This window comes from Dermacentor albipictus, chromosome 2, assembly GCF_038994185.2.
Source record: "Dermacentor albipictus isolate Rhodes 1998 colony chromosome 2, USDA_Dalb.pri_finalv2, whole genome shotgun sequence".
NCBI classification, from domain to species: domain Eukaryota; kingdom Metazoa; phylum Arthropoda; class Arachnida; order Ixodida; family Ixodidae; genus Dermacentor; species Dermacentor albipictus.
The window spans coordinates 62467281-62494869 of NC_091822.1; the positions used below are offsets into that span (position 1 = coordinate 62467281).

At 45.3% G+C, this 27589-nt stretch overlaps 1 protein-coding gene and 1 long non-coding RNA gene across 2 annotated transcripts; one reads left to right on the forward strand and one right to left on the reverse strand.

Moving 5' to 3' along the window:
- Positions 1–1779: 1779 nt before the first annotated feature.
- LOC135909042 (uncharacterized) lies at positions 1780–5853 on the reverse strand. Its single transcript, XR_010566537.2, has 3 exons — positions 5484–5853; positions 4631–4717; positions 1780–1974 (listed from the first exon to the last, which is right to left on the reverse strand). It is a non-coding gene; the product is annotated as an uncharacterized lncRNA (long non-coding RNA).
- Positions 5854–13643: 7790 nt separating this feature from the next.
- Positions 13644–24022, forward strand: LOC135909041 (endothelin-converting enzyme 1-like). Its single transcript, XM_065440897.2, has 3 exons — positions 13644–14559; positions 20294–22020; positions 22665–24022. Exons 1-3 carry the CDS (start codon positions 13705–13707, stop codon positions 23059–23061), a joined length of 2979 nt encoding a protein of 992 aa, XP_065296969.1. The 5' UTR covers positions 13644–13704; the 3' UTR covers positions 23062–24022.
- Positions 24023–27589: the final 3567 nt, after the last annotated feature.

The following is a 27589-nucleotide window of genomic DNA, read 5'->3' on the forward strand; positions in this document are numbered from 1 at the left end:
GCGTTTCTTCTTCTAGACACAAACAAACGAGAGGCGTACCGAGAGGCTCAGTTCTTTCCCCGGTACTTTTTAATATTCTCATGAGCACATTACCTTGTCATCAAGAAATAACTACTTATGTTTATGCAGACGATATTGCGTTTTTTGCATCTGCAAACGACATCCACACGCTATACCAGCGGCTGCAAACTTACCTTTATGATCTGGAGAGGTGGTTAGATACTAGTCATTTCACCCTCAATCAGGGGCGTAGCCAGGGGGGGGGGGGCTTATGGGGCTTCAGCCCCCCCCGAAATTTTTTCGTGCTGTGCATGCACCGCCGACCAAAGCAACCCCCGGCGCCGGAAATCATTCTGGATTTTGTCTAGAATGTATTTTTCACGCTCGAAAAGACATATCACCGCGAACATTGCGAACTCAGGCTGTATTTCGCGGTAACGTCCATACATCTGGAGTCACATAATACAAGGAGCCCCCTCCGAGCACAAAGGGCGTTTTGATAGCGAGCGGGCTCGTCGCGGCATATTGCGGAGGCCGCGTAATCTATGGAGCGCATGGATGTCAATTCCGAAACTATATGGGTATAAATCTCATAAACTTTTGATGTGAAAGGTGCATTGACATTTCCAAAGTCGGGCTTTAAATTTTCAATTGCGGAACCTTGTGGGTTTAATGTTGTTATATACATTTGGCACCAAATGTTCATTGATTTTTCTAAAATCTTAGATCGGAACATACAACGACACAAGCCAAATCAACACACTATCAGACAAGTTGACAAAGCACGCAGCGAAGTCCCATGAGACGAAACGTTGTGGCGGTTCCTCTTTGCCGTCATGTCATATAAAAAAATCAAAATTTTTTTTCACCTATGTCAAAACATCCATGTCAAGATACTAAAGCCAGCCAAGGTAACTATGTTCTTATTTATTTTTTCTACTTTGACTTTTATTTGCAAGGACACATTGAGCCTCTTCAATTTTTTTTTTGTTCTCGCTACCCTGCCCGCGGGCTGCCAGAGCCAGCGAGAGCGCATGCCTTTTCCTGGTGTTGCCCGTACCACCGCGCGGCGCACTTCGGTGCGCGTTCGGTTTTCTCTGGCCGAGTGGATTTTCGCCTTCGAGAGTTTTGGACGCTTTGTGGCTAGCAGACTAGAAAAAAAAAAAAAAAACAATGGTCGCTCGCCGCTCACCGCCATCACTGTGGGGACTCGACGGATTGCAACGCGTTCGCCTGAGCACAACCTCTCCGGAATATTTTGTCTCGCCGGTGTAGGATACAGCCCTTATGAAAATATGAGATGAGTTTCACATGAAAGTCTGACGAGTTTTGACATCACAGCCATTAGACTTTCTGATGAGTTTCTTTGGAATTTTCTGATGTATTCCTAATGTCATTCTATAACATATTGGCCACCGTCTTTCTGTAGAACTCTTGACGAGTGCTTTTCTTGTGAGCATGAAATGTCTTCCTAATGTGCGCTCCAAAGCAGTTTTCTTGTGACTTTCTCACGTCTTCCTAGCGAATCTCTAATGAGCTTATACATTGGACTGCCGGTGCTCGTATTACTCCTATAACAAAATTGGCCACCACGTGAGGTAACATTTTCTCATGTGTCCCAATGGCAGTCAGACCTTATTTAAATATGTTACCTGTGCGTGACTATCTTTGGTGCTATATATATGCAGCCTGTATGCATGTATGTCCAGTGAAGATGCAGCACTTCTGACATGTACATGGGCCCTACATATGCTGCATGTTAGACATTACTCAACGAAAGAAATTTAACAAAAACATTTATTGGGCATATCAATGCTTCCTTAAATGCAGAAGGAGGTTAAATGAAAGGAAAACACAGTATCAGCCTGGTTACGGATGTGATATCTCCCTTTCATTTAATCTCGCTACTTATCACTGAGGAGAGGCTGTTCTTGAGGTGGAGTGTCGTCATCTTGAAGTAAGTGCATGTGTACCCTGCATGGTAGAAAGGACAGATAATTAACAAAACTTGGCAATCAACCACAGAAATACACGCTGTATCACTTGCTGCAGAACGGTCTGGAGACGTTATACCTAGTTCTGCGAAAAATTTATGTGGTGTCGGTTCACACAAAGTTGAGGAACCACTGTGTGGCCTTTGGGTGGAGCAGTAACTACAGTAAGCAAAAATTGCCCATGGCTGAACAAATGTGCAACATGGATCAGCTGTGGCGTGTGTACATGTCGTGAACTACTTCAGCTATATCGGTTTCCACTTGACAAAGGACAGCAGTGTCTGTGGATTGCTAGCGTGAATGAGAAATTCTCACTAATTACTTGGCATGGAAATGAGCGTAGGAGTGTTTGTGTATGGGCAACCCAATGCATCCCAGAGACATCCAAGTGCCAGTCGTTATAGAATATTTGCATCAGCTACGGGCACAGTTCTCATACATTCCAAGCCTACTATGTCATGCATGTGTTGGCCTCCTGAATGATGGCATATATCCCATTCAAGAAATACACCACACCATGTCTGGGGTTTTTTATCATTTACACCCGAGCACTGCTTTCAGAGGGAGGGCACAAGTTGAAAAACAAATGCGTAGAAGCATGACAAACAAGCTTGCATAAAAATAATTTAATAAATAAGCATGGTGGTTGCTATGCCACGTCATTAGAGAGTATTCCTCTTTGTCATGCAATCATAATGAGCGTCGACTGACACACGTCCCATTTTTGGCTGTGGTATTCTTCACTGATTTTGTTGTATCAGTCGGTTGCCATAGGCGAACGAAACAGATAAACAAGCTAAATCCAGTGCACAGCTTGTCGTGTCAATGCATGGTCAAATAAGACGAGCACACTGGTCCTTTGAGTGAATTATGGTGCTCTCCTAGGCGCATGCTGAGGCACCGGCTAGTCAGCGTGCCCGATGTACATTGGACCAAATATGCACGCGATCAAAAGAGTAGCCTACATTAACCCTGAAAGATACCGAGACAAATTTTGGGTATTTTTAACTAAGCAAGCCTCCAATGCCTGGGTGCCTTTGTCAATTCACTTGTGGACTGCAATGCACGTATATTTTCAGCAAAAATAAATTAGGCAGCATATGCACAACAGTCATGTTGTATGGTCTCCCTTCCCTCGCTGCGCAAATTTTGTCCTGAAAAGTTACATGAACTGATTGAATTGAAAATTGAATCGAGAAATGCAAGGAGGCAAGCGACGCTTGCTTGGTTAAAGGTAGCACCAAATTTGTCCAGTGCGTGTCAGAGGCACTGTGCTGTATTCCTTTCACATGTGGTCAAATGTACATAGCACAGACTGGCTGGTGCCTAAATATGTACCTGTGAGATCACCATATTTCATTCAAAAGACCAGTATGCTCGTCCGACTTGGCCACACATATCTGCAATGGGGCTTCAGGCCTGATTAGGATTGTTTATCTGTTTTCACCCATGGCTGAAAATTGGCAAGAGAAATCAGTCAGGCGCACCACATAAATAACAATAAGTGTGAGCCAGCCCCCATTATCAATGCATGAAGAAAGGCATCCTTTGTAGATTACAAGGGATAGAAATTAGTCTGTGCCTATTTACTTCTTTTTATGCAGACACCATTTATTATGATTTTATGCCTTTGAATTATAACTTCTGCCATCCCTCTCAAATTAACTGGTGCACAACACAAGTGCACATCCAGTGCTATTTTTGTTAGTCCTTCCAACAACTTAAACAGTCAGTTGTTAGCCAAGGTCATGTTGCATAGTCTCCCTTCTCTCACTGCGTAAATTTTGTCCTGAAATGTTACATGAACTGATTGGTAAATTCAAATGGACACTACAAGTTTTGCCGAGTGGACACAGCTGGTTCTCAGAAATGCACAAAAACAGTGATGGGTATCTGTTGGCATCCTGTAGTGTGTGCAAACTAGCTGTGACATTGCTGCAGTAAACACACTCACAACTGCTACAATGCCTACCAGCATGAATAAGGGCAGCTTGCAAAGAAAAGAATACGAAGAAAGTGAGAGAAAAAATAGAAAGGTTACCAGAAAACACCTCACTACTTAAGTAACTGCAGCACAATGAATACTGGCCTTCCTATTTCATTTCAAGAAATTCTAGTTCATCAAATGTGTATTTGCCAGTGACAGTTATTCTGAGAACAAGACGGACATGATTGTAAATATCAATGTTAAACAATGGTAGGCACACTGCGTGCTTAGACCTGTGACATATATGGCACACTACACTTCGAATTCTTACATGGACAAAAACAGCACATGTGTGTATCATAAGCAGAAAGGAAAACAGGGAAATATGGGCTACAGCATAAGAAACAGTTCCAAACAAATAAAACCAAGATAAAAAGAAACATACTGTGTAATAGGCAAAAATAAAATGGACTTGCAGCCAAGCAATTGATGCGAGAAAAATACTAAACGTAAGGACATGCGACGTGTAGTTTTAACAGAACAAGATAATGTGTGCATAATATCTACAAACACAAATAAGCAGCAAGTGGAATGATGTTGCAGAAATATTTAGCCTATTTAGCAAGATGCATTAAGTAATATGTCGATACACTTATTTACTAATGATACCGAGATCCTACTTTTGTGAACACGTACGCTTAAAGCATACCTGACATATCCATCCAGATTACACGCCGTGTTGCTGCAGCCATGGCCACGGGTTATGTGGACACTGTTGTGGGTCACGGCTTCACCACTACAAAGAGAATTCTGTGTTAACTTATAGCTGTGGCACAGTAAGACTATCACATAGTGAACACATGCAAGGAGCATGTAAACACAGTCATGAAAACAATGCCTGCACTGGTGCAGGGTGGCAACAGAGCACAAAGTCAAAGTTACTGATGAATGTCACGATAACAGGGACCCCTTCAACAAGGCAAAATTTCACACGCAGGAGCAGCAGCGCATTACATGAATGTTTGTTTACATAACGATTCTAGAGTTTCTTTCATAACTTTAACTATCCCTTGTAATGTTTACTTACGTCGAAGTTATGGCAACACCCCTTCAAAACAAACCTGTACTAGTAGCACGGTGTGATTGCTTACATTTTTTTCCCCCAATACTGCTCGTAAATCGAAAACCTTGTAAGCAGAGATTATCTACAACGTCGAATCATTTATAAGCAAGGAAACGTCATAGCAGTAAGAATCGGTCAAGAGGTAGATGAGTCGTTATCATGCGACTTCAGCAGAAAAACGGGAGCTCACGCACAAGCGCGCATGATGAACACGATTATTTCTGAACGTAATCTTTCTCATCAGAAGAAAACGCTTATCAAGATTTTCAATTCTGCATTATGGCAATTAATTCGCGCAACTAAACTCTGACACCCAGCAAGCATCGGCATAGGTTTCACTGTTGTCGTGGGAGTTCTCTTTCCTACGTTCGCAAGGCACCCTATGCCCACACGAGAAGCACGCACAACACGTGTGTAGTTAGCAAGCACGGTTACTCACCTTTTGAACGGCCCGACGCGGTCGAAAAGCGCCCTCCAAGTTGCCAGTGCTTCGATGCTACTCCCAGCAGACATACCGGTGCATAGTGGACGAGCAGTGGCACGCTAACAACACGCATTATTTCTTCGCGACGTCCACCCAACTTTCCACGACAACCAGAGACAAAGGGAACGCACTCCACAGCATGAACATCGTTGGTCCGCATTTCGCTGGCGCGCCACGCACACGGCGAGTTTGCAGCGAGACACAAGCTGTCTGTGGCGCTTATGCGCACGCGAACTAAGTCACATTTGGTTACAGCAAACACAAAAACACACGATCTAACAAGCACATCGTTGCAGCTCGCACACCCGACCGACTCGAAAACAGAGCGACAGACTGATTGGATTGGATTGGATAGGAAACGGGATGGTAGGTGGCGCCACGAACAGGTCGGTTGGGGCCAGCCAATGTCTCGGCCAGCGTCATCTGAGGATTTGTGCGGCTGCCTAATTGCGCATAGCTGTTGCAAGACAAAGAGAACCAAAGATAAGTCTATATTGTAAGCTATAGCTTGGCATAGAAAGAAATTCTATAACGCATTTTCAATTTGAATCTCTTCGGCTATCTGCAGCCAGCAAAAGCATGGCCTTCGAGATCTGAAAATTTAAACCCTATAGAAAGCCGTTGCGGTGACGCTATTCGAACGATTTTCACTTCAGTTACCTCTCATAAAAACCGTGAATTACGCATTTCGCTGCTACCCGTGCTACCTGCGCCGTCACTTCAATTTAAATAACTTCCTGCTGTCGTTCACATCAACTATATAGCCTCAGACATCGTTGACGCGATCTCCGAGCGACACATGTGCAGTGTGCGATGTTTTAGTGCCCGTTGCAACAGTGTCAGTCAGAAATCATCAAATCTGCTCGTGTGGCGCAGCTTACACCCCTGTCGTCCGTATCTTGCTTTCGTGTTGGCGTGTTTAACGTGCGCGGGTTGCACTCCTGTCGCTCGTGCCTTCTGTGTTGATCGTGCTACCCACGAAGATTCCTCGAAAAACCCACATGTCTCGGCAGCGTGCATTTGTCCTATGTGGTATATGCCAGAAGTGTGCGCTGGCGTACGATGTGCGTGCAACCAAGTACTACAGTGCGTTCCAGCAAATAGACGCTGCCGCTTACGCGCAGTTTCTTTTTCTTTTCTTTTTTCCCCGTCGTGGTTGCTCAGTGGCTATGGTGGTGTTGGGCTGCTGAGCTCGAGGTCGCGGGATCGAATCCCGGCTTCGGCGGCCGCATTTCAATGGGGGCGAAATGCGAAAACACCCGTGTACTTAGATTTAGGTGCACGTTTACAACCCCAGGTGGTCGAAATTTCCGGAGTCATCCACTATGGCGTGCCTCATAATCAGAAAGCGGTTTTGGCACGTAAAACCCCATAATTTTTTACACGCAGTTTTCCATGTCATGATCATGTCAATCTGCAGAATTGTCGGTTTGCCACGTAAAGACTAGTAACACATCCGAGTAATCAAACTGCCCAGAACAAGGCATACGCTATAGTTTGGCACTGTTTACCAAATGTGATAACGGGGTAACACAATCTTACAGTGCTCTTTAAAAAGGAAAGAAAATGACGTCGTTGTTTTGTGCCTAGCCCTGATATATCGGAAGCGTTTCCAGAGTACTCGGCGCTCACGCTGTGTTATATCGTTTTCTTCATTTTTGTCTCATAGACTGCCCCCAACGATGAATCAAAACCACTCCCAGCAAAGGCCAAGGGTCCGAGTGTCTTAATTAACTGTATCCTAATTAACGGTACCTTACTTAACATCGTCTTCATTAACACCAATGGTCATGAGTTCGACTCCCACCAATAGTCATGGGTTCGAGTGCTTTCATCAACTATATCTTAATTAGCTGTACATTAATTAGCATCGCCTTCATTAACGACAACGTTCGTGGGCACAACTCCTACACAAGATCATGGGTTCGAGTGTTTTCATTAACAATATATTAATTAAATATGCCTTAATTAACATAAACTTTACCAACTAAGGCCGTGGGAACGAGTGCCTTAAGTGACTATATTAATTAACAGTACCTTAATTAACATCGCCTTCATTAACAACAAAGGTCGTGGGTTCGATTCCCACCCAAGGTACTGGGTGCGAGTGACTTGACTGTTAGATCTTAATTAACAGTGCATTAATTAGCTCAATCATCATTAACAAAAGTCGTGGGTTCGAGTGCCTCAAATAACTGTATCTTAACTGTGCTCAATTAACACCGCCTTCATTAACACCGAAGATCGTGGGTTCGAGTGTCTTAATTGACTATATATTAATTAACATTACCTCAATTAATATCGCCTTCATTAACAACAATGTTCGTGGGTTCGATTCCCACACAAGGTAATGAGCTCGAGTGACTTAATTCCTAGGTCGTAATTAACTGCGCCTTAATTGGCATCGTCATCATTAACAAAGGTCGTGGGTTCGAGTGCCTCAAATAACTGTATCTTAACTACGCCTTAATTAACAGCGCCTTCATTAACACCAAAGGTCGTGGGTACGAGTGTCTTAATTAACGACATAATAATCAGGTGCACATTAATTAACACATTAATTAACATGCTTCGACTTCCACTAAGGGTGGTACGTGCGTTCGAGTGCATTAATTAACTATACCTTCAATAACTGTCTTAATTAACGGTATCTTAATCAACACCAAAGGTCGTTGGTAGCCTTAATTACCGCCAAAGGTAGTGGGTTTAACTCCCATGAAAGGTTGAGAGTTTGTAACCTCTTTGTACATCGAGTGCTCAGGCCGACAATGCCGGATTTTCCGGCTCATGAGCCATTTAATGCTATCGCATTACAAAGAATTTTTCACGACTTGGCATCGTACACATTCATACGTGATGTGCTTTGACATTAGCAATAACACAAAAAAGCTGTATACTCCTCTCATCAGAAATCTTAAGGTGCATTGTCATTTGAGTCTCTGATGTACTTGTGATGCCAAAAAACATTAGACGATGCATTTCTTATGCATGTCTGATGTCACCTTAGGAACACATCACGTCCTCTACAGAAACTCATGGTTCATTTTCATAAGGGAGAGCAGCAAGCGTACGGTTCTTTGTGGGCCAAGCGTCTCACGTTTTCTTCGACATTCTTTCGGTAGCCGCATTAGGTGCCCAAAGTAGGCATTAGATTGTGGCCAACATGCTTTCCTTTGCGTTTGTTCATTTCGGTTGCCCCGCCTCTCAAAAGTAAGAAAAAATACATTGTTGCGACGCAGCAAATTTCTGCATGGTAAAAGTTCGATTTTGTTGCTTCTTTTACGGGAAGTAATGGGCCACGGGACGCTTGAGTTGCCGGATACTCTTATGATATTACTGCGATAGCGATTATATGGACACTCCAAGCGCATTTCTGCCATCGCCGTCGCCCGTGTGTTTCGTATAAAGTCCAAGGGTGATAACACCGTGACCGCGCGCCGCACGGTGTATGTGCGAGGAGAAAAGCGGGAGCAAGCGCGCCGCCTTCCGGCGCGCGCTATACATCGGGGGAAGTGGAAGGAGGGTGGGCGGGCCTTAGGGTTCTGTGATCTGTGAATCCGTGATTGCGCAACATGTTTATTTGCCTTGTTTGACACATTACAACAGTGGCTTTTTCTTAGGTGCGTAGATTTATTGGACACTTATATATATATTTAAATACCTTGTTGCGAGGTTTTTTGTATACGTGCATGAGCTTTGTTTCCAGTGACACTTCGTTGCCCTTTATCAAGCTGTATCTTCGCATTTGTATATTCCATTATATCTTTACATTTCTAATGTACGAGGAGGCTTCAAATGAAAGTGAGCCAACCCACACCATGCAATAATGGTTCGAATCATTATTTGCGAAGTATGCGCGTAGCACACAACCATCTACCATTTACAAAAGTGACATGCAGGTGTGAGGATAAATGTTCTTTAATACTCTCATATACTGGGTTGAACATGGCTGCGTGACGTAATGTACACTCCAGAAGTTGAGCAGCGTGGTGTTGTGAGGTTTCTCACTGCTGAAGGTATTTCGTAAAAAGAAATTAGTTGCCGTAGGGCTGCCGTGTACGTTGAACATCGGATTTCATTGGCCACTGTGAAGCGTTGGAGCGAACGGTACAAAGAAGGACGTGAAAGTTGCAAAGATGATCCAAGACCGGGCCAAAGTCACCGTGCAATCACCCCCAATACAACTGCAAAGGTTGATGGGCTGATTAGACAAGAACGGAGGATAAGGATTGATGAACTGGCAGAGCGTGCGAACATCAACCACGCTTTTGGTCCCACCATAATTCATGAACATCTTGGGTATCGGTTCTTGTGTGCGCAATGGATGCCCAAGATGTTGAACCTCCGCCAGAAGACGGAGAATTTCGGCACTGCCTTGACTAATCTGATCTGGCATGACAATGAGGATGACGCCTTCTTGTCTGCAATAGTGATCGGGGACGAACCATTGTGCCACTACTACGAGCCTGAAACACGACGGCAAAGCTTACAGTGGAAACATTCGAATTCACCACCCCCAAAGAAAGCAAAGGCCGTCATTTCCGCCGGAAAGGTGTTGTTGACTTTTTTAGATCGTCAAGGGGCATTACTGATAGAATTCGCCGAATATTGTGAAACGCCGGATCGGTTGCGTGTCACAATGAAGAACAAACGACGTGGAAAATTGACGAATGGGTCTTCTTGCTCCACGACAATGCCCGTCCCCACGTCGCTGATGTGGTGAAAACAAAACTGGCAAAGTTCAAGTGGGAAACGCTTCAACATCCGCCATACAGCTCAGACCTGTCGCCTTGCCACTTCCACATTTTGGGGCAACTGAAAAAACAGCTCAAGGGAACCTGATTCGTGTCGGACGATGACGTGCAAGAGTCAGTTGCATACTTTTTGAAGCAGCAACCCAATGAGTTTTATGAGACGGGAATCACGCGACTCCTTATTCAATAGGACAAATGTCTAATGGGTCATGCAGACTAATCTTAAATAAAGTAACCCGTTTGTCATATGTTCGCATTGGCTTACTTTCGTTTGACTGACCCTCGTATATCTTGAAAAACTTCTGCTTTTTATACGTGTTCTCTGTTGCGACTATAATTTCGGTGCAATTATTCACGATACACGACCGGTGACATCTGCTCCTGCGTAATATATTGGAGCAAAGGACAGCGTTATTGAGATATTTCATTGGCCGTTACATATGTACAAGAATGTAAAAAAGGTTCTTGAATGACAAGGTTTCATTAAGATATTTGTCAAGTTGTTCATTTCATGGCCTTTACATTTTTCATATCAGGGGCATGCACTGCTTTGCTGGTTTCGAACTGATATACTCGTAGTTCTAAAGCTCGTGGGATATTTTCTTTACTTATTAAATAGACAAACAAATATCTCAAAAATATATCAGCACCCTTGGCAATCACAATGCAGTATGTATTTGATCCATGAATTCATGTATTTGATCCCTCGACAAATTGTTTAAGAGGAAGCTCTAGCTCGGGCGCTGTTCCGATGCGGTCTATTCACATACATGTAAAGCGCAGAAACGCTTTTCTGAGATAACCTCTGGATCGCTTTTAATAAAATGTGTGGCATTTGAGAGAGCAAATTAAATTCTAGTGTCTGTTGGAAACTGAATTTCAATTTAGGGTCTGAATTTCGTTTAAAATATTTTGAAAATTTTGAAATTTCGAAAAAAGTTGACGCACGACGTTTACATATTAATTGCTCTGCATCAAGAACAGATATTGCGGTTCTGTAAACGGCATCTGTTAAGACACTCAAAGCGGACAAATTTGATTTGTCAATTGGTATCTTAGTGAATTTGTTACGTTGTGTACAAGGATTCTGCAAAAACCGTATTTCCATAATATTAATTTTTTTAGAATAATGTATAACAAAAGAATTTTTTTCCGCTATAGATATACTATCAGATGCAATTCACAGAATTTTGATATCATTTTTCGTTATTAAGTTACAGTTTTAAACTTCATAGTTTGGCATTCTGAAAATTTGCGAGTTGTGCGAATTTTTAATAAGGAAGTGACTGCTTAAATAAATAATCCAGAACGAAAAATCACTAGAATTAACGTTTTTCTTATAATTGCAAGAAACCTCGTCAAATTTAATGCAGTGGTTGCCGAGAAAAACGAATTCTCCTTCTACATGTATTTAGATACGAACACACGAGCTAAAGCTTCCTCTTAAGGAGGAGGCCGAGCTGGAAAGTGAGCCCCCCCCGAACGAAATTTCTGGCTACGCCACTGCCCTCAATGCCAGCAAATGTGCTGTTCTCGTATTTCCGATACGTGACATAGTGCACATTTCATTGTCTTGCCACCTTCAAGACATACCACAGGTGGAATCTGTTAAATACCTTGGAATTATTTATAATGCCTCTCTCAACTGGCGCTCACACATAGATCATTTGACTGGGAAAGGTACTCGTGCAATTGGCATATTGCGTAGGCTGAGCAGTCGTCGAATAGGATTGAGAAGAGATACACTCCTAATGATATCTCGTATGTACGTTCGCCCTGTATTAGAATTTGGTTGCGTGCTCTTCTCTGGAGCTCCAGCCTACATGTCCCGTCCTCTAATCCTCTTAGAAAGAGAAGCATTACGGCTGTGTTTAGGTCTTCCTAAATTTGTTGCAAATTCTATTCTTTATCTAGAATCCCGTGTTCCGCCACTTCCGTGCAGGTTCCGGCTTTTGACGGTGCAGACGTTCTTAAGGATTTACGAATCACCACTGCGTCATCCTCAAATAATCTTTATTTCACAACCTGCGTTGTTTTTCGGTGTCATCTGGCCGCGACTACATAATCCGCAAATTATATTTGTGCAAAAATTACTTGACTCATTGGGCGTGCGCATATGCGATGTTCTTCCTATTACCGACAGAGCTGTTGCCACGGATATTCAATTTGATGACATCTTTCCTAATAATGCAAAATTACTTCCACACCATATTCTAGACGGTATATTGCAAGATCATCTGAAAAACCTTCAAACAAACGTTGTAATTGCTACAGATGCTTCACAATGTGAAGAAAAGTCAGGTGTAGGAATTTTTTCCCCGATTCTCGATTGGACATTTTCTCTTCGGCTGCCAGATTTCATACCGATTTTTTTAGCCGAATTCATGGCCGTGGTGCTGGCATTACGCAAATTAGGACCATCAATTACGTCAGCCGTGATAGTCACTGATTCTTTATCACTGTGCTCATCCCTTACTGCTTCTAGTGATTCTCGCGTGATGAGGACATTTCAATCATTGGTACCTGCTTACTTGAGAAGCGTGCGTTTGATTTGGGTGCCTGGCCATAAAGGACTAATCATTAATGAAATTGCAGACTCTCTAGCCAAGGCATCGCTAAGTGGCCCGATTCTTCCTTGCTGCCCTTTGACTGCTTATGTTACTGCAGCTAGATTTCGCAGGAGTATCATTATACAGTCAGTATCAGGCTCCGCAATTACTAACTCTGTGGATTACGGACATCTCCTGCACCCTTGGAACAGAGATTTTTGCCGAACACGGAAAATTGAAGTGTCTATCACGAAGCTGCGCTGCCGTATACCTGCATTGGACTTCTACCTCCACAGGTCTGGTCTGGTCCCTTCACCATTATGCTCATTCTGTGGCGAAGCGGAGACAATCGACCATTTCTTGTTGTCTTGCAGACGGTTTTCTATTATAAGAAAACGACTACTCGAAATCCCGCTTCGCTGTATTGGTTTAACTTTATCAGTGCCTGTGATCCTGTCTTTTGGAGCCTCCATTGTTGGGTTCAGCAACAGAAATGTTTGCTTGGCGATCCAAAATTACCTCATTGAAACCAATCGATTTCCATGTTAGATTGATCGTTCTCCCTCCCAACAATAGCTTTTTTTTTATTTCTTATCTTTTATTGATTATTATTGTTATTATTATTATTATCTTATACCCGGTTTTCATCTGATTATTTCCTTTTTTCTCCAAACACAAAACGTTTACTTTTAAACTCACACGCCCAAATTGTTAACTCCCTTGTTATCATTATTATTTTAGGCACCTAATTAAACCGCCCGATTCTTGGCCAATCCCCCACTGTGGGTATGTGCCACGGCCACTAAGGACAACAACAACAACAACAACACATCCTGGGCTCTGCGATTTGCGACCACAGCAAGCAAACAAGAGATGCTTCCGAGCTTTCAGCATCAAGACGATAAGAGCAAGAGGCGGCCTCGTGCTCGAACAAGCTCCGCGAGCTCCAATGGACGCGCATCTTCTCTGAGATCCATTTCCACTGGCAAGCTTGAAGGGACCCGGCACTTTCCGAGCAATCCCAATCAAAGAGCTCCCGCGGACGCCCCGTTGGATTCAGCTCTACTGAGAGGCGCGACCAGCGCCACCGGGTCGGTCGCTGAAATTCCCGCAAACGAACCTCCTAAAAGTAAGCGAAGACTGTCGTTTTACGACGCCGTCCAGCCCACTACACCCAACATCACCGCACCTCAGGAACAACAGGACGGTAGCACCGAACATGGCACGTGCAAATGGGGCATCGCCTCTACGACGGAAGCGCCTTTTTCAGTAGAACCAGTAACCACCGATGGGCGTCCAACAAAAGCTCGAGCAGTCGCCGAAGCCGAAGACAAGCCTCCTCCAAGAGAACGCCAAACCTCGCAGCCGACACAGGCACTAGAGTCTGTTGCCGGTGCTCGGTCGATCAAAGCCGCTGCGACATCTTCCACATCGAACAACGAAGCAGCCGAGACAACGCTGACGGCCGAAGTCCGCAGTGCAAAGCTACCGTCTGGTACGGTTAAGGCGAGGACACGCTCCGGCTCTACCGTCACTCTGGCGGTGCCCATCGACGCGGCCTCGAGAAGCGGACACTCAGTAAAGTCGTCGACGCAAGACTCGGGGTCCCAGCGCGAGCATTCGTTCTCGTCCTTCATTAGAGGTCTCAAGACGTTGAGCAGAGAACGCATTGCAGAGCAGCGGGCCAGGCGACGAGGAAGGAAGTCTTCGATCTGGGACTCGGAACACGTGAGCGAGCTGTTTCTTTTCCGCTTCCACGCTGTAGTGCGCAGGCTCAGCTTTCAGTGTGTGACCTCTGGCAATCGAAAAGGTGTCAGATATAGTCGTTGCAATGTGCGACATATCATGTGAGTCGCTGAGTTGCCAATCCTGGGCTGTATTTTTCAAAGCGAAGCTTTTTTTCTGCCTCTTCTCACGAATTTTCGGGCGCTGCTGCTGTGATCTCCTTGCCGCGCGTGCCGCTGGGTTTCTTGCAACGCTACCAGATGGCACTAGCCTCCGTGCATGAGCATCTTTGGTTATCAAGTACAATCAGTGGGAAAGAAACTTGGCTGGGCGTTACGTATTTGTGGACCGGAAAAAATTGCACAGAGAAGAATGAAGAGTTAGTGGAATGCATAGGCGCTGATATTAAGGGTTTCGGGAGTGGTGCTGAAATTGTCCTATTAGGTGACATGAATGAGCACATACAGGATTTAGATGGCTATAACGACAATAACGGGAAGTCAATGCTGGACCATTGTGAGCAACATAACCTCGTGATTCAGAATACAGGGCCTAAGTGTGAAGGACAGATCACGTGGGAAGTGGGAAACCGGCAATCGACCATTGATAACTGTCTGATGACCGAAGGAATTCATGATAAGATGAGAGAAATGGTCATCGATGAGGAAGGGTCTAACAGCATAGGGAGTGACCATAAACGCATCATATTTAAAATGGGATATGTAGTTGGGAAAGAGAGCAAGGAGAGCAAGATGGCCAGTCCAAATTCGAACGCTGAACAAATAGCAAATATAGTCACTAGAGTTGAGGAAGAACTTGGCAAATGGCCAAGTAAAGAGTGGGAATATGGTGCGCTTATAAGTGTAATAAAGACAGAAATACGGAAAGAGAACCAACATGTTCGTTGGAAAGGAAAAAAGAAACCGAAAAGCTGGTGGAACAAGGAGATACGAGAAGCGATCGCCGAACGACAGAAAGCATCTCGAGAGCACACGCAGGCAAAGAAGGCGCAGTTGCCACAGCATGAAGTAACTAGTAAATGGGAAATATACCGGGAGAAAAAGTCAATGGATCAAATACTGGTGCAAGCAAAACTAAAAGGTGGAAGTGAACGTTCGTTGTCAGAAATACGTGAGAAACAGAAGGCCGCACCTAGAATATTTTGGAACCACATAAATTTATCAGGCAGGAAGTCAACAACAATACAACAACATATCCTAGACGAAGATGAAAACAGACTCGAAGGAGAAGCGGCAATAATTTACATCCGAAAAGCAACAGCCGAATCTTTCCAGGGCAATGACGAGGTTATACTTGTTGAAAAAAAAGAGCATAAAATAGACCCGAGGGGAAAAGCAGCTGGTGCTAACAAATTTAAACTGGAAGAAAGCGGAAGAGAAAATTCCTAAGCCTACAGCCACAGGGCTAGACGAGGTTCCCATTAGGCTGATAAATGAACTAGGACCAAAAAGTAAGGAAGCTCTGGTGAAAGCAGTGGAAAGAACTTTAAAAGATAGACGAATACCAGAAAGTTGGCGACAAAGTAGAATGAATTTGATTTATAAACGAAAGGGGGAGAAAGACAGAATTCACTCGTATAGACCATTGGCCATTACATCGGTAATATACACGCTAGCAATGCAGGCAATAAATTAAAGCTTCAAGCATGGACAGAGAATAATGGCATTTTGGGAGAGCTTCAGAATGGCTTCAGAATAGGTAGGCGTTTGGATGACAACTTGTTTGTTCTTACTCAGTGTATTGAAGTATCAAAAGCAGAAAGCAGACCGTTGTATGTGGCCTTTTTAGACACAACAGGAGCCTACGACAACGTGGACCGCAACATATTGTGGGATATCCTGGAAGGGTAAGGCTTAGGTAACGATTGTATACAGCTTTGGAGAGAGATTTACCTAGAAAATACCGTTTGCGTTGAATGGGAAGGGATGAGGAGCGAGGAGAAAGTTCATATCAACAAGGGACTGAGGCAGGGGTGCCCTTTATCCCCGCTGTTGTTTATGATGTTCATGGTGAGGATGGAGAGCGCGGCTAGAAGGAAGTAATATCGGGTTTAATCTCTCATACAAACAGGCGGGTACACTAATAGAGCAGCAACTCCCAGGTTTATTTTATGCGGACGACATTGTGTTGCTAGCTAACAAGCAAAGTGATTTGCAACGTCTGGCTAATATCTGTGGACAGGAAGGCAACGATTTAGGTTTGAAGTTTAGTGTTAGAAAATCAGGTGTTATGGTATTCAATGAAAACAGTGAACAGACAGTGGAGATACAGGGCCAAGAAATATCTCGGGTAACTGAATATAAATACCTTGGTATATGCATAAACGAAGGCAATGGATATATGGAAACACAGGAAAAAACCATAACAGTAAAGGGGAAGAGAAATGCAGCCATAATGAAGCACAGAGCGCTATGGGGATACAATAGGTACGAGGTCTAATACGAGGTCAATAGGTAATAGGTACGAGGTATGTGGAAAGGTGTAATGGTTCCAGGACTTACTTTTGGAAATGCGGTTGTTTGCTGTAAATCAGGGGTACAATCAGAACTCGACGGGAACCAAAGGTCAGTGGGTCGCCTCGCAATGGGCGCTCACGGGAAGACTACAAATGAAGCTGTGCAGGGTGATATGGGCTGGACTAGTTTTGAAGTGAGGGAAGCTCGCAGTAAAATTGAGTATTAAGAACGGCTGAGGAATATGGAAGAAAGTAAATGGACTGGAAGAGTGCTGAGGTATCTGTACAGGAAAAACATTGATTCACAGTGGAGGAAAATAACTAGGAAGCTTACCAGCAAGTATGCGGCCTGTAGGGTGGACAACACAACAACAAAGGTCACGCGGAAAGTCAGAGAAGCTGAATTAATCTCATGGGCGGCGGCAATGGAAAAGAAACCTGCCATGAGTAACTACTTAAGAGGAAAAAACGAAATCAGGAAAGAAACCATTTATGATAACTCAAATGGAAGCTCATTACTTTTCGAAGCGAAATCAGGATGCCTTAGAACACGCACCTATAAAGCGAGATATAAGAAGGAAGAAGAAGCATGTGCTTGCTGTGGTAAAGCTAGGGAAACTACGGAACATGTTTTATTAGAATGCGAAGACGTCTACCCAGCGGTCGATTTAGGCACCACTGGCCTCCTTGAAGCCCTTGGGTTCAGAGGGAGCAGTGGTAAAGCAAACATGTCCGCAATAGACATTAGTAAGAGGCGTCTGGAGGATTGGTGGAAGAAAAGTAGGGAAACGACAAAAGACGGAGACGTACAAAAGCACAGTTCGCAATAGGGTATCAGAAAATTTGGGCGTGGTAGTTCATAGTGTTTTTTGTGTGTCTTTTTTCATTGTTTAACCTAGGTAGAATATTAAGCAGTATAGTAGCAAGAGCTTGGTGGCGCAACCCACCGCCCCTTTCCAAAGGGGACGCTCATAACATCCATCAATCTATCCAGCCTAGGGAGCCTACATGCGAGCTCTGTTTCAGGGCGGTGACAGCCTTTGTAAAGGTGCTTACCGCCACCAGCTAGATTAGGGGGTTAAACTTACCGACAAGTTATAAGATGTGGGAAGCAAAATCGCGAAAAAGAAGCCCAACGGAGGACGTTTCCTGCAAACTTTGGGGACGTGAATGAATTGACTTTTACAGTGAAGCTGTTTAGGGCTACTTTCCCCACTACCGTGTCCCCGCGTAGAAAAGAAAAGAGCCCCACAATAGTGCAATGCCGGGCCGACCCGCGGCGGAGGTGCGCACACGTTAATAATCAACGAAGTATGTCGGTATTGCTACAGCTCCCTACATCACCCGATGCCTTGTCTCGCCGTCACGTTCATTTTTTTTCTTTGTAAAGCCAAGATTTCTTTCCCTGTTCTCGCGGTTTTCCGGGCGTTCCTGTGATGGTCTTGCCGTCTTCTGCTGGGTTTCTTGCAACACTATGAGATGGCGCTCGCCTCCGCCGATCCCGACTGGCACAGCTGTGACAGTGTTGAACAGCTTGTGCGTATGGCACCTGCTGTACTTGCTTTCCTGTATGACAGAAATACAGGCGCTGAGCAGTGGAGGTCGCGTGCTGTGCTCTTATAGTGTAAACATTACGATCGTCCATAACCTGAAGAGAACCCTCTGAGCTGGCGTCTTAAGCGTCTCAACAGCATACTCGCCAGGAATGCAGAAGGAGCAGGTAAACACGCGCCAGCAAAATGGCTGCAAAGCATGCACTCAGCGTCGAGGACACCCAGGCCCGAAGGAATGGTCGTGCGTATCAGGAGCGTCTTCGCTACGCAGCGAAACGTGGTGCAGACGCAGAATCTATGTATACAATGCATACATGCAATTGTATTATTTTAACTACGCGCAGCTCTATAATACCATTTAACAATTCTGCCACGACGCGATGTGCCGCGTGAAGCATTGATAATGATCAGGCCTCTCATGCACGTGTTTGCGTATCAAGCAAACACGTCTCCCTTTGTATTTTGTGGAAAACGCAGACAAACAGCAGCGCCGAACGCAGGGTGACGTACGACATCAACTCCCCACTCCGGTATTGGTCTAAACACTGAAGAACTTACGCACTCGCCGCCAACATCACCGCTAATTATCGTTAATCAAAGCAATGCCGTGTAATGCCCTCGGGCCCTGAGGGTAATGAAATAAATAAATAAATAAATAAATAAATAAATAAATAAATAAATCAGTAAGCCGCATACAAAGCCTTGCTTATACCGATTAGCACAGTCCACGGGATCCGTCGATGTTTATTCTTTGAGGCACCTATGTACCGAAGGACCACTGAAAATGTTTTCGAGCACTGAAATCGCTAGACAGCCTAATTTTATTCGGACTTCGCTCCACACTGTGGAACTTCAGCGGTCGGTGTCATAATTGCGAGGACTAGTATACCGACTGCTCCTTTCAGTTGGAGGGCAGCGGGGCTCGCAGTAACAAAATGTGTTTTTTTTCTCAATCCGGTGCCTCATAAATACCTCCGATCGAGGATGGTTGTGTGAAAAGCACCAGAGCGCGTGCGACGCACTACCTGGCAGTGCACGAAGTTGGGAGTGCATAATCAAGCATGTCGTGCATGTGGTGCATGTCGTGCACCTCAATCTTGACCCCAGTCTCCATTATGCCACCGCGAACAGCACAGCTACTGCTGGTTGGCTGACGCGACAGTTGAGTCGAGCAAACAATGGCTGCAAGCATACGACAAGGAGAGGCTCAGCGCTATGGCTGCGTTCGCTGGCTCGTTCCAGAAATCGCTGTCAAGATACCGCTGCCGCATGCAAGCACTGTAATTCTGGCCTATACATCCTTGCACGACAAGCCTCTTCACCATAGCGGCACGCAATTCTGTCACAGGGGAGACGAATAGCGAGCTAAAAATACCAAGTAGTGTCAACGCATAAGCCCGGTTTTCATGGGTAACCTCGCCAGCGTATTTTATAATATAACACATGCTATGGTTCCTTAGTAAAAGCACGCAAATCTACATAATGAAAACTGAGAACGCCCTCTGGCCTGCGTCATTATCAATGTTTCTCGGATTTCCTTCATGCCCTAACGGCCGGTGTAGGAATATTCACGTAAAGAAAGCAAACAATAAATTGAAAAGCGCATGTGCCTTCTTTCTGGTAACATACACGCGCCCTCAGTTTTTCTCAGCACGTAATTTTGGTATCAGAATTGAGTGAGATATTTCTTCCGTGCTTGATTTTACAGGGGCAGCGCGGTTCAAGGATAGTGGTCAGAGTAGCAGGGATCACCATCACAAAGCAGCAAATCCTCCTCATGGCCATCTTAATTTTCATAGTGACAACCGTGACAACCGCCGTCGTCATCCTGTACAGACGAGAGCAAGAAACTGCTCCGACAAAGCCGTACTGCAAGACCAAAGATTGCCTCGATCACGCCTGGCGCCTTTCCGATAAACTAAATAGCAGCCTCGATCCCTGCCAAAACTTCGGGGCTTACGTCTGTTCCGCTTGGTCCCCACCAAAGGGGTACCTTGAGCACTCTAACTCAGCCATGGATGACGTACGGAAATCTTGGTTCCCACTGTTCGGAAATATTCTTAGAGAAGGCGCCAAAACAATTCGGGTTGGCCACAAGCCGCTAGTCATGTACGCCACATGCATGGGCGACAGTAAACAGTACGGCTCGAACGTGGATATCTTCTGGAAGTTCCTAAAGGAGTGTAAACTGTCGTGGCCGGAAGAGCCAGAGCTAAGTGAGACCAGTGCCCTCGATGTATTGATAACGCTCGCGTTCAAGTGGCAGGTTTCACTCTTCTTTCAATTGAGACTACTGCGCTTGGGACCCGCACCAAATTGGCGTTTGACTTTAAATCCAGGCCCACTTGTACCGCTAATGTACCAGCATCATCTCACGATCAAAAATACTGGCGGATACGCCAAGTACTGGGCTGCGTTCTTCTACATCCTCAAGGGAAGGTATGACAAGGACGCGACGATAAACCAGACGCTCATAGAGACAACCATGCTGTTGGAAGGGGACGTCTTTAGAAGACTCCTATTCGCCATGCGTCCACTTGGAGTCCAACAACTACTGGTGCCAATCGCCAAGATTATTCTCTACACTCCGCCTCTGGACTCGAAGCAGTGGCTACGGGCATTGAAGCAGTTGGAGCTTCAGCCTGAGATGGAATCCAACGACCAGGTTCTCATAGCCGACAAAAACTTCTTCCAGACCATGGCGGCCGTGATGGCCTCGTACACGGACACCCAGCTGCTGTCCCTGATTGCGTGGTCTTGCGTGCAGCTCCTGGCACCGGCAGTGGATTTGCAGCTGCTGAAGTACCGGTACGACCAAGGCATCATACTTTACCGGCCATACTTCTGCGAACGTTTTGTCGAGACCGCCTACCGACTCCTCGTGGTTGCTCTGACCTCTGTGTCGCGTTTCTCAAGACAGGAACGCACCGTCATCTCTGCAAACTTCGACCACCTGGTTGCAATCGCCAGCGCTTTGGTCAACGCCACAGACTGGCTGGATGCTGAGAACCGACAACTTGCCTCTATGAAGCTGGCTTCGACGCGCCTGCAGCTGTGGCCCCCGGAGCATTTCCTGAAGAACGAGGCACTCGACCGCATGTACGCGGCTTTTCCCAGCGCCGAATTGCCGTTTGCAGAATATTGGATGCAATCGAGTCGGTCTGCCGCTGATACGTACCATGCGAGTGCCAATATCGACGTCTTGAGCTACGCGGTGAACTACGAACTGCCGTACCTCTTATACGATGCAGCGAGTGGCGCAGTGAAGGTAGCTGTGGGTGCCATTACTCCGCCCCTGTACTACTCTGAAGGGACCAAAGCTATGTTCTACGGAGGACTCGGATTCTCCATGGCGGTGAATCTCGTCGCATCCATGGACAAACAGGGACTGCGGTGGCATCCAAACGGCATTTTCGGCGACTCCTTTTTGTCCCAGTAAGGTTCTTTAGCCTAGTTTTGCGAATGTGATGATTTTCGCTTTTACATGGCAGGTTATTCCAGAACAACACAGACAGACTGCTTTCCTAATATGATAGACATAATCAGCCCATTATTTTTGCTACTTTGCCAGGTTACAGCATAAGGTGATGCGCCATCGATGGCCATGAAACGGTTGTTTGAACTAAGCTAGCCTTGGTAGGTAATTCTGCGAAGAAATTTCTAGAATGAGTAAGGAGATCTTTTTGCCTGTAATAATAGACGGATGTTCGCGTATATTGATAATCGAAGTGGAAGAGGTAGTTTCTGAACTGATATATGACTGAATAACTTTATATCGCGATATGCTCTCAAGTACGCACGACTGCATTTTGAAATATTTGGGAAATGTTTACAGAGTGAAGCCACCTAAACATTATACGAACTTCACATTGTAGAAGTTAGCTGAAAGCGCATCGCTGCGTCCACAATATTCAAAACTGCAAGTTTTCTACCAGAATTTTTTCCGCCAGACGGATACGAAAATGCTTACTTAATAATGACAATGGCAATCTAAATTGTCCTGTCTTACATAGTGCGCTACGAACGCCGCACCTCCGTTTTGTTGTAACTATCAAAGATTACCGTACTCTTCTTTACAGCGCTGCTTTTCGAGCGTTCCAAGACCGGGACGGCTGCCTGGCGACTGCAGAGGAGGCTGCCGTCGTTGACTACCCCACCTATCAGACCCGACCAGGCTCCAGGACCAGCATCTTCCCCGAGATTCCCGCGCTCGAAGTGGCCTACGCAGCGTACAGGCGTTCCATCAGCGAAAGCCACGAGGACAGTCCGCAGGGTATTTCCCGGAATCTCTCGGGCGATCAGGTGTTCTTCATGACGTTGTGCTACATGACGTGCAGCCTTCCCGGAGGCGTGGGTCCGCACACGGTTGACTGCAGTAAGGCTGTGAGCAATTCGGAGGCATTCGCGCAGGCTTTTCAATGCCCGTACGGATCAAAAATGAATCCCAAGAAGAAGTGCACATTCTTCACCCGATAAGTGGGGGCTGGAAAGGACCCAAATCAGGCGCGATGTTTACCACGCCAGAAGTCTGAACGTACCACATATGTTTATCAGTGTCAGACAATATACCTCTTCTGTGGACCTTGCAATGCCTTAAAATGTCCTCGCCGTCTTTTGCAAAGCGATGGCGCTCTTTGCATGAGGGCGTCAGCAGTGCAACTGGCACTTCGTCTACGTTCCTTGTTCTGGCGTACGACGCACTCTAAAATACTGACGCGTTTTGTTTGGACGTTTCATGGCGGGCGCGCGATACAAGACGCCCCTTTTCTACGTTTTTCGCGTTTTTTTTTGTTTTTGCTTTTTTCTTATTGCCCGTTCTTCAGCTCTCTGACTTATTTTGTATTTAAAAATTTTACTTTTAGTCAGCAACAATGTGCCCATCTTTGTGTCTCAGGCGTCGAAAAACATTCACGTCACATACCGCGTTTGCGGGCTGTGTGCACTTTTGTTTAATTTTTGTTTGCGAAGCCGTATTCATGAACGTGTTTTCGAAGACAATGTCCAATGTATTTCTTGGCTGTGCTTAAATGGAAAGTTTTTTATTTCATCAAGATTTTCTTTGTAACTCGCGGCTGCCTAACGTGTTTTCTATGCCCGTCTGCCCTGCACCATTGAATATTCTGCAGTTGGCTGAAGGGCACCTGGTGCACACTTAGAGAAGGCTTGAAAGAAGCTAATATATGACAGGTTTGAACTGCTTCCCGAGCCAAATTATTCGTATCATTTCTCTAGTAACTGCCACACACAGAATTCAGTGAATAAAACCTTATTTTTGGCGAATTCTCTGGCAGCTCGACTGCGGTTCTCGCAGCGCTCGTTAACGGTTCTCGAGACGAATGAAAACCAACTGCACAAAAAGCGTGGCGTTCTGTCGTCGTACCAACTTATCCAATGTATTAAACGTTCGATTGTTAGCACGTTGCACATTGATGTAGAGTTCGTGCCCGAGTGATGAATAAATTTCAAAGCTGAGGATTATTTCTTACATTCATGCCAGTTCCTGCCCGTGTTGATGGACAGCATGTTGGAAAGTGAGTGAAACCAAGTGAAAACCGCACCGTTTACAGCACGTTATATTTGTTAATGTGATAAGCTTTCTTTCCCTACTTTGGTCGTGTTAGCCTATCTATCTATCTATCTATCTATCTATCTATCTATCTATCTATCTATCTATCTATCTATCTATCTATCTATCTATCTATCTATCTATCTATCTATCTATCTATCTATCTATCTATCTATCTATCTATCTATCTATCTATCTATCTATCTATCTATCTATCTATCTATCTATCTATCTATCTATCTATCTATCTATCTATCTATCTATCTATCTATTTATCTATCTATCTATCTATCTATCTATCTATCTATCTATCTATCTATCTATCCTCTTTCGTCGACCCAGTGCCCTATGTTGCCTACCTGCTTGAACCCCTAGGTAAATGCTGCAGGTAAATGCTGGTGGTAAATGCCATCGTGGTCGGTCCATCGTCTTATATCAAGCTTAGTGGCCTGACTCTTCTCATACCGTCGTCGTCACACCTTCTGCGCCGAGTTATCGCGTTTAACATTGAAGTGGATTTCATGCCGGGTGAAGGCCCAATTGAAAAGCACAACGTTTGGTGCACCTTATTCTATTTATCATTGCGATTAGCTTTCTTTGCCTGCTTCAGTCGTTTTGAGCCTATCTATATATCTATCTATCTCTGTCGTTATCGGTTTATCGTCGTCATTCCACATTCAAGTGTGTGCTCGTGGTTGTGATGTCGTCGAGGTCGTTACATTGCGGTCAGTCTTGCTTTGTCAGCCGGCCCCTGTCATGCCGTCATTTTCACGATATCGTCGTCATACAGTCGGCGTGCATTCGCTGTCACAGTGCCGCCGTGATGCCGTAAACTTCGTTCCACTGTCGTCATTGCAGTTTAGTCATCTAACTGTCATCATGCAGGCGTCATGATGTCGTCGTCACGTGGTCGCTTTGCCATCGTAATCGCTTCCGTAAAGTCCTCCCATTGTCATCATGCCGTACTCGTCATAACGCCTCCATCATTCCACTGTCGTCGATCTATCTCTCTCATTCTAGTGCAGTCACACTGTCGTGAATCAATCGCGATTACGCCGCCATTGCCACGTAGTCATCTTCAGACAGTCACTCAGGCATCCCTCCTAAGGCAGTCGCTATCCCGCGTCCGTTAGCAGATCGTCGTCACGTCATCATCGTGGCGTCTACGTCGTCATACAGGTTTCATACAGTTTGTTGTTGCGCCGTCATCAGCATAGGCCCGTCGTCATCCCATTGTGTTCACACCTTTCTCATCTCATCGTCGTCAGTGCGCCGTTGTTATACAGTCGTTATCGTATCACCACGTTAAATCTAATTTTGACATCCCAGTTTGGTCATGTCGTCGTTATTAGCCATCGTCGTCACACAGTCATCGTCACGCAGCCTTTTACCATCGTCATGGTTTCAGCAACTACATTTACTATGGTCATGCCGTAGTAGTCAAATCGCCTTCGTCGATCCATCGGCGTCATTTCTTCCTTGTCGTTCTGCAGCAATTATGTTTTACCCCGAAGAAAGTATACGGGATGTGCTTTTTTTTCTTTTTTGTGGCTATTGGCTCTCTATCGAAGCGAAGAAACCGGGCCGAGAGCTGTGTCGGTGACGTCGAAACACGAAGACGAGCGGCGCTGGCGGCTGACCGCGATGTGACCTCGGGCATATGCTCTCAGCCTGCCAAAGCAGTCCTAACTGACAGTCACTATGAGTGCGTGACGTCGAGGGAATTATTATGCCCGCACAGCAAATTTGAGGGATCAGGAAACTGGTGGGGACGAGCGTGTGTACGTGTGGTCGTGTTAATTCTGATTTATTTAGTTTTGATTTATTTGTTCACTGCGTCTTTTCGAGACCATGTCAGGACGCTTAAACTCTGGCCCCTATTGGATCACGTCGGCTTGCCTGATTGTTCTGCGTAGTCGATTAATGAAGAGGCCTGTTTCTCTCAGCGGTCCGCGTGTCCTTTGGATGCTGCACAAAGCAAATTAAGGAGAAGATCCCAGTCTTTTCAGGGTGAGCAAGGAGACAGCAGCCATCGGTTCCACCTCACCATAGGAAACCATGCCAGTCAAGCAGGCCGCCGACCGCGGTATGACCTCGATTTGTATGTAAATACACATTTCAGAAAATGTTATAAGGACGTCATGGAGCTTTCGGTTATTCGATGGTGTTTTGAACAGGAGGGCGAAAGGCTTTCCGGACGGTTGTACGGAACACGTTGTCCCGGAGTGTTTGAAGTGCTTTTAAAGCAGTGTCATTTCGACACTATGGCGGGCAACCAAGACGTCACGCGCACATTGGGGACAGTTCGGGGCCGTTGTCGTTGGCCAAAGATGTTCTCGCATGATAAAAAGCGCTTGCTCTCCTGCTCTGACTGCCACAATCGAGAGCTTGTAATTGGAAAGCTAGCCAGTGTCACACGCTTTGTGGCATTCTAGATTGAGCCCATACCAGGGGGGGGGGGGGGGCGCACACTCCGTATACATCCCATTGGCCGTCTTCGAGCAGACGCTCTTTCGACGCTAGCGCCAAGGTCCCCTTCAGTTACGGCCCTAACCAATGGGCGACGCAGTAAGCAAAATGGCGGCGCACATGATTGTTTACGTTGTCATGGCAACAGCAACAGCAGCCGCGCGGCACCTCCTCTCCTAAACGTTCTTCTTTCCTTTTTTGTTTTTATTATGCCGACCCGCTCCATTCCCTTTCCCTTTCCCCCATGCCGCGCGCGCCGCTCACTGTTTTTTTTCTTTTTACCCGTAAGCGGCGCGTTTTTTCTTCATTTTTATAGCGCGCTTGTTTTACCGTTTTACCGTTTTTACCGTGCGCCACGCGTCTGCTCGCAAGCAATGCGCGTGCTACGACGCGCATTGGCATTGCTTGCGAGGTGGCGCGTGGTGCGCCATGGGCTATGCGTTGGCACGCACGCAGTCTTGCCCATACTTATATTATACCAGCATGTGCTGGGAAATAAAAAAAATTCTACTTCCAACACAACAGATGTTTAGTCTCGCTTTATTGACTTCCTTTCCGAAAAGAGATTTTTCTTACAACGTGGTGTAATACACGCTCAAAAAATGAGCAAAAGTGAGAGGTGCATGACATATACCAGAGTACTAAAGACAAAAGTTCACAGATGGTGAAATAACAAAAGAAAGTGCTAGAAAACGCGAAAGCCATTTCATGTACACACATATAAAAACAAGATTTTTATATAACGTCTTCAAGACCTAAATGTAGACGAGCTCCTGATATGTGCACCAAGATATTGCACAAGATTAGACGGCGTGTATGACATAGTCATGACAACTATAAAAAGGGAAAACTCATTGGTAATGGTAAAAACAATGACACGCAAAATACCTAAAAGATAGAATAAAATGCTAACATTGTTTGACTGAGAGCCATACCAAAAGAAAGCTTACTTATAAATCTGCACGAAAG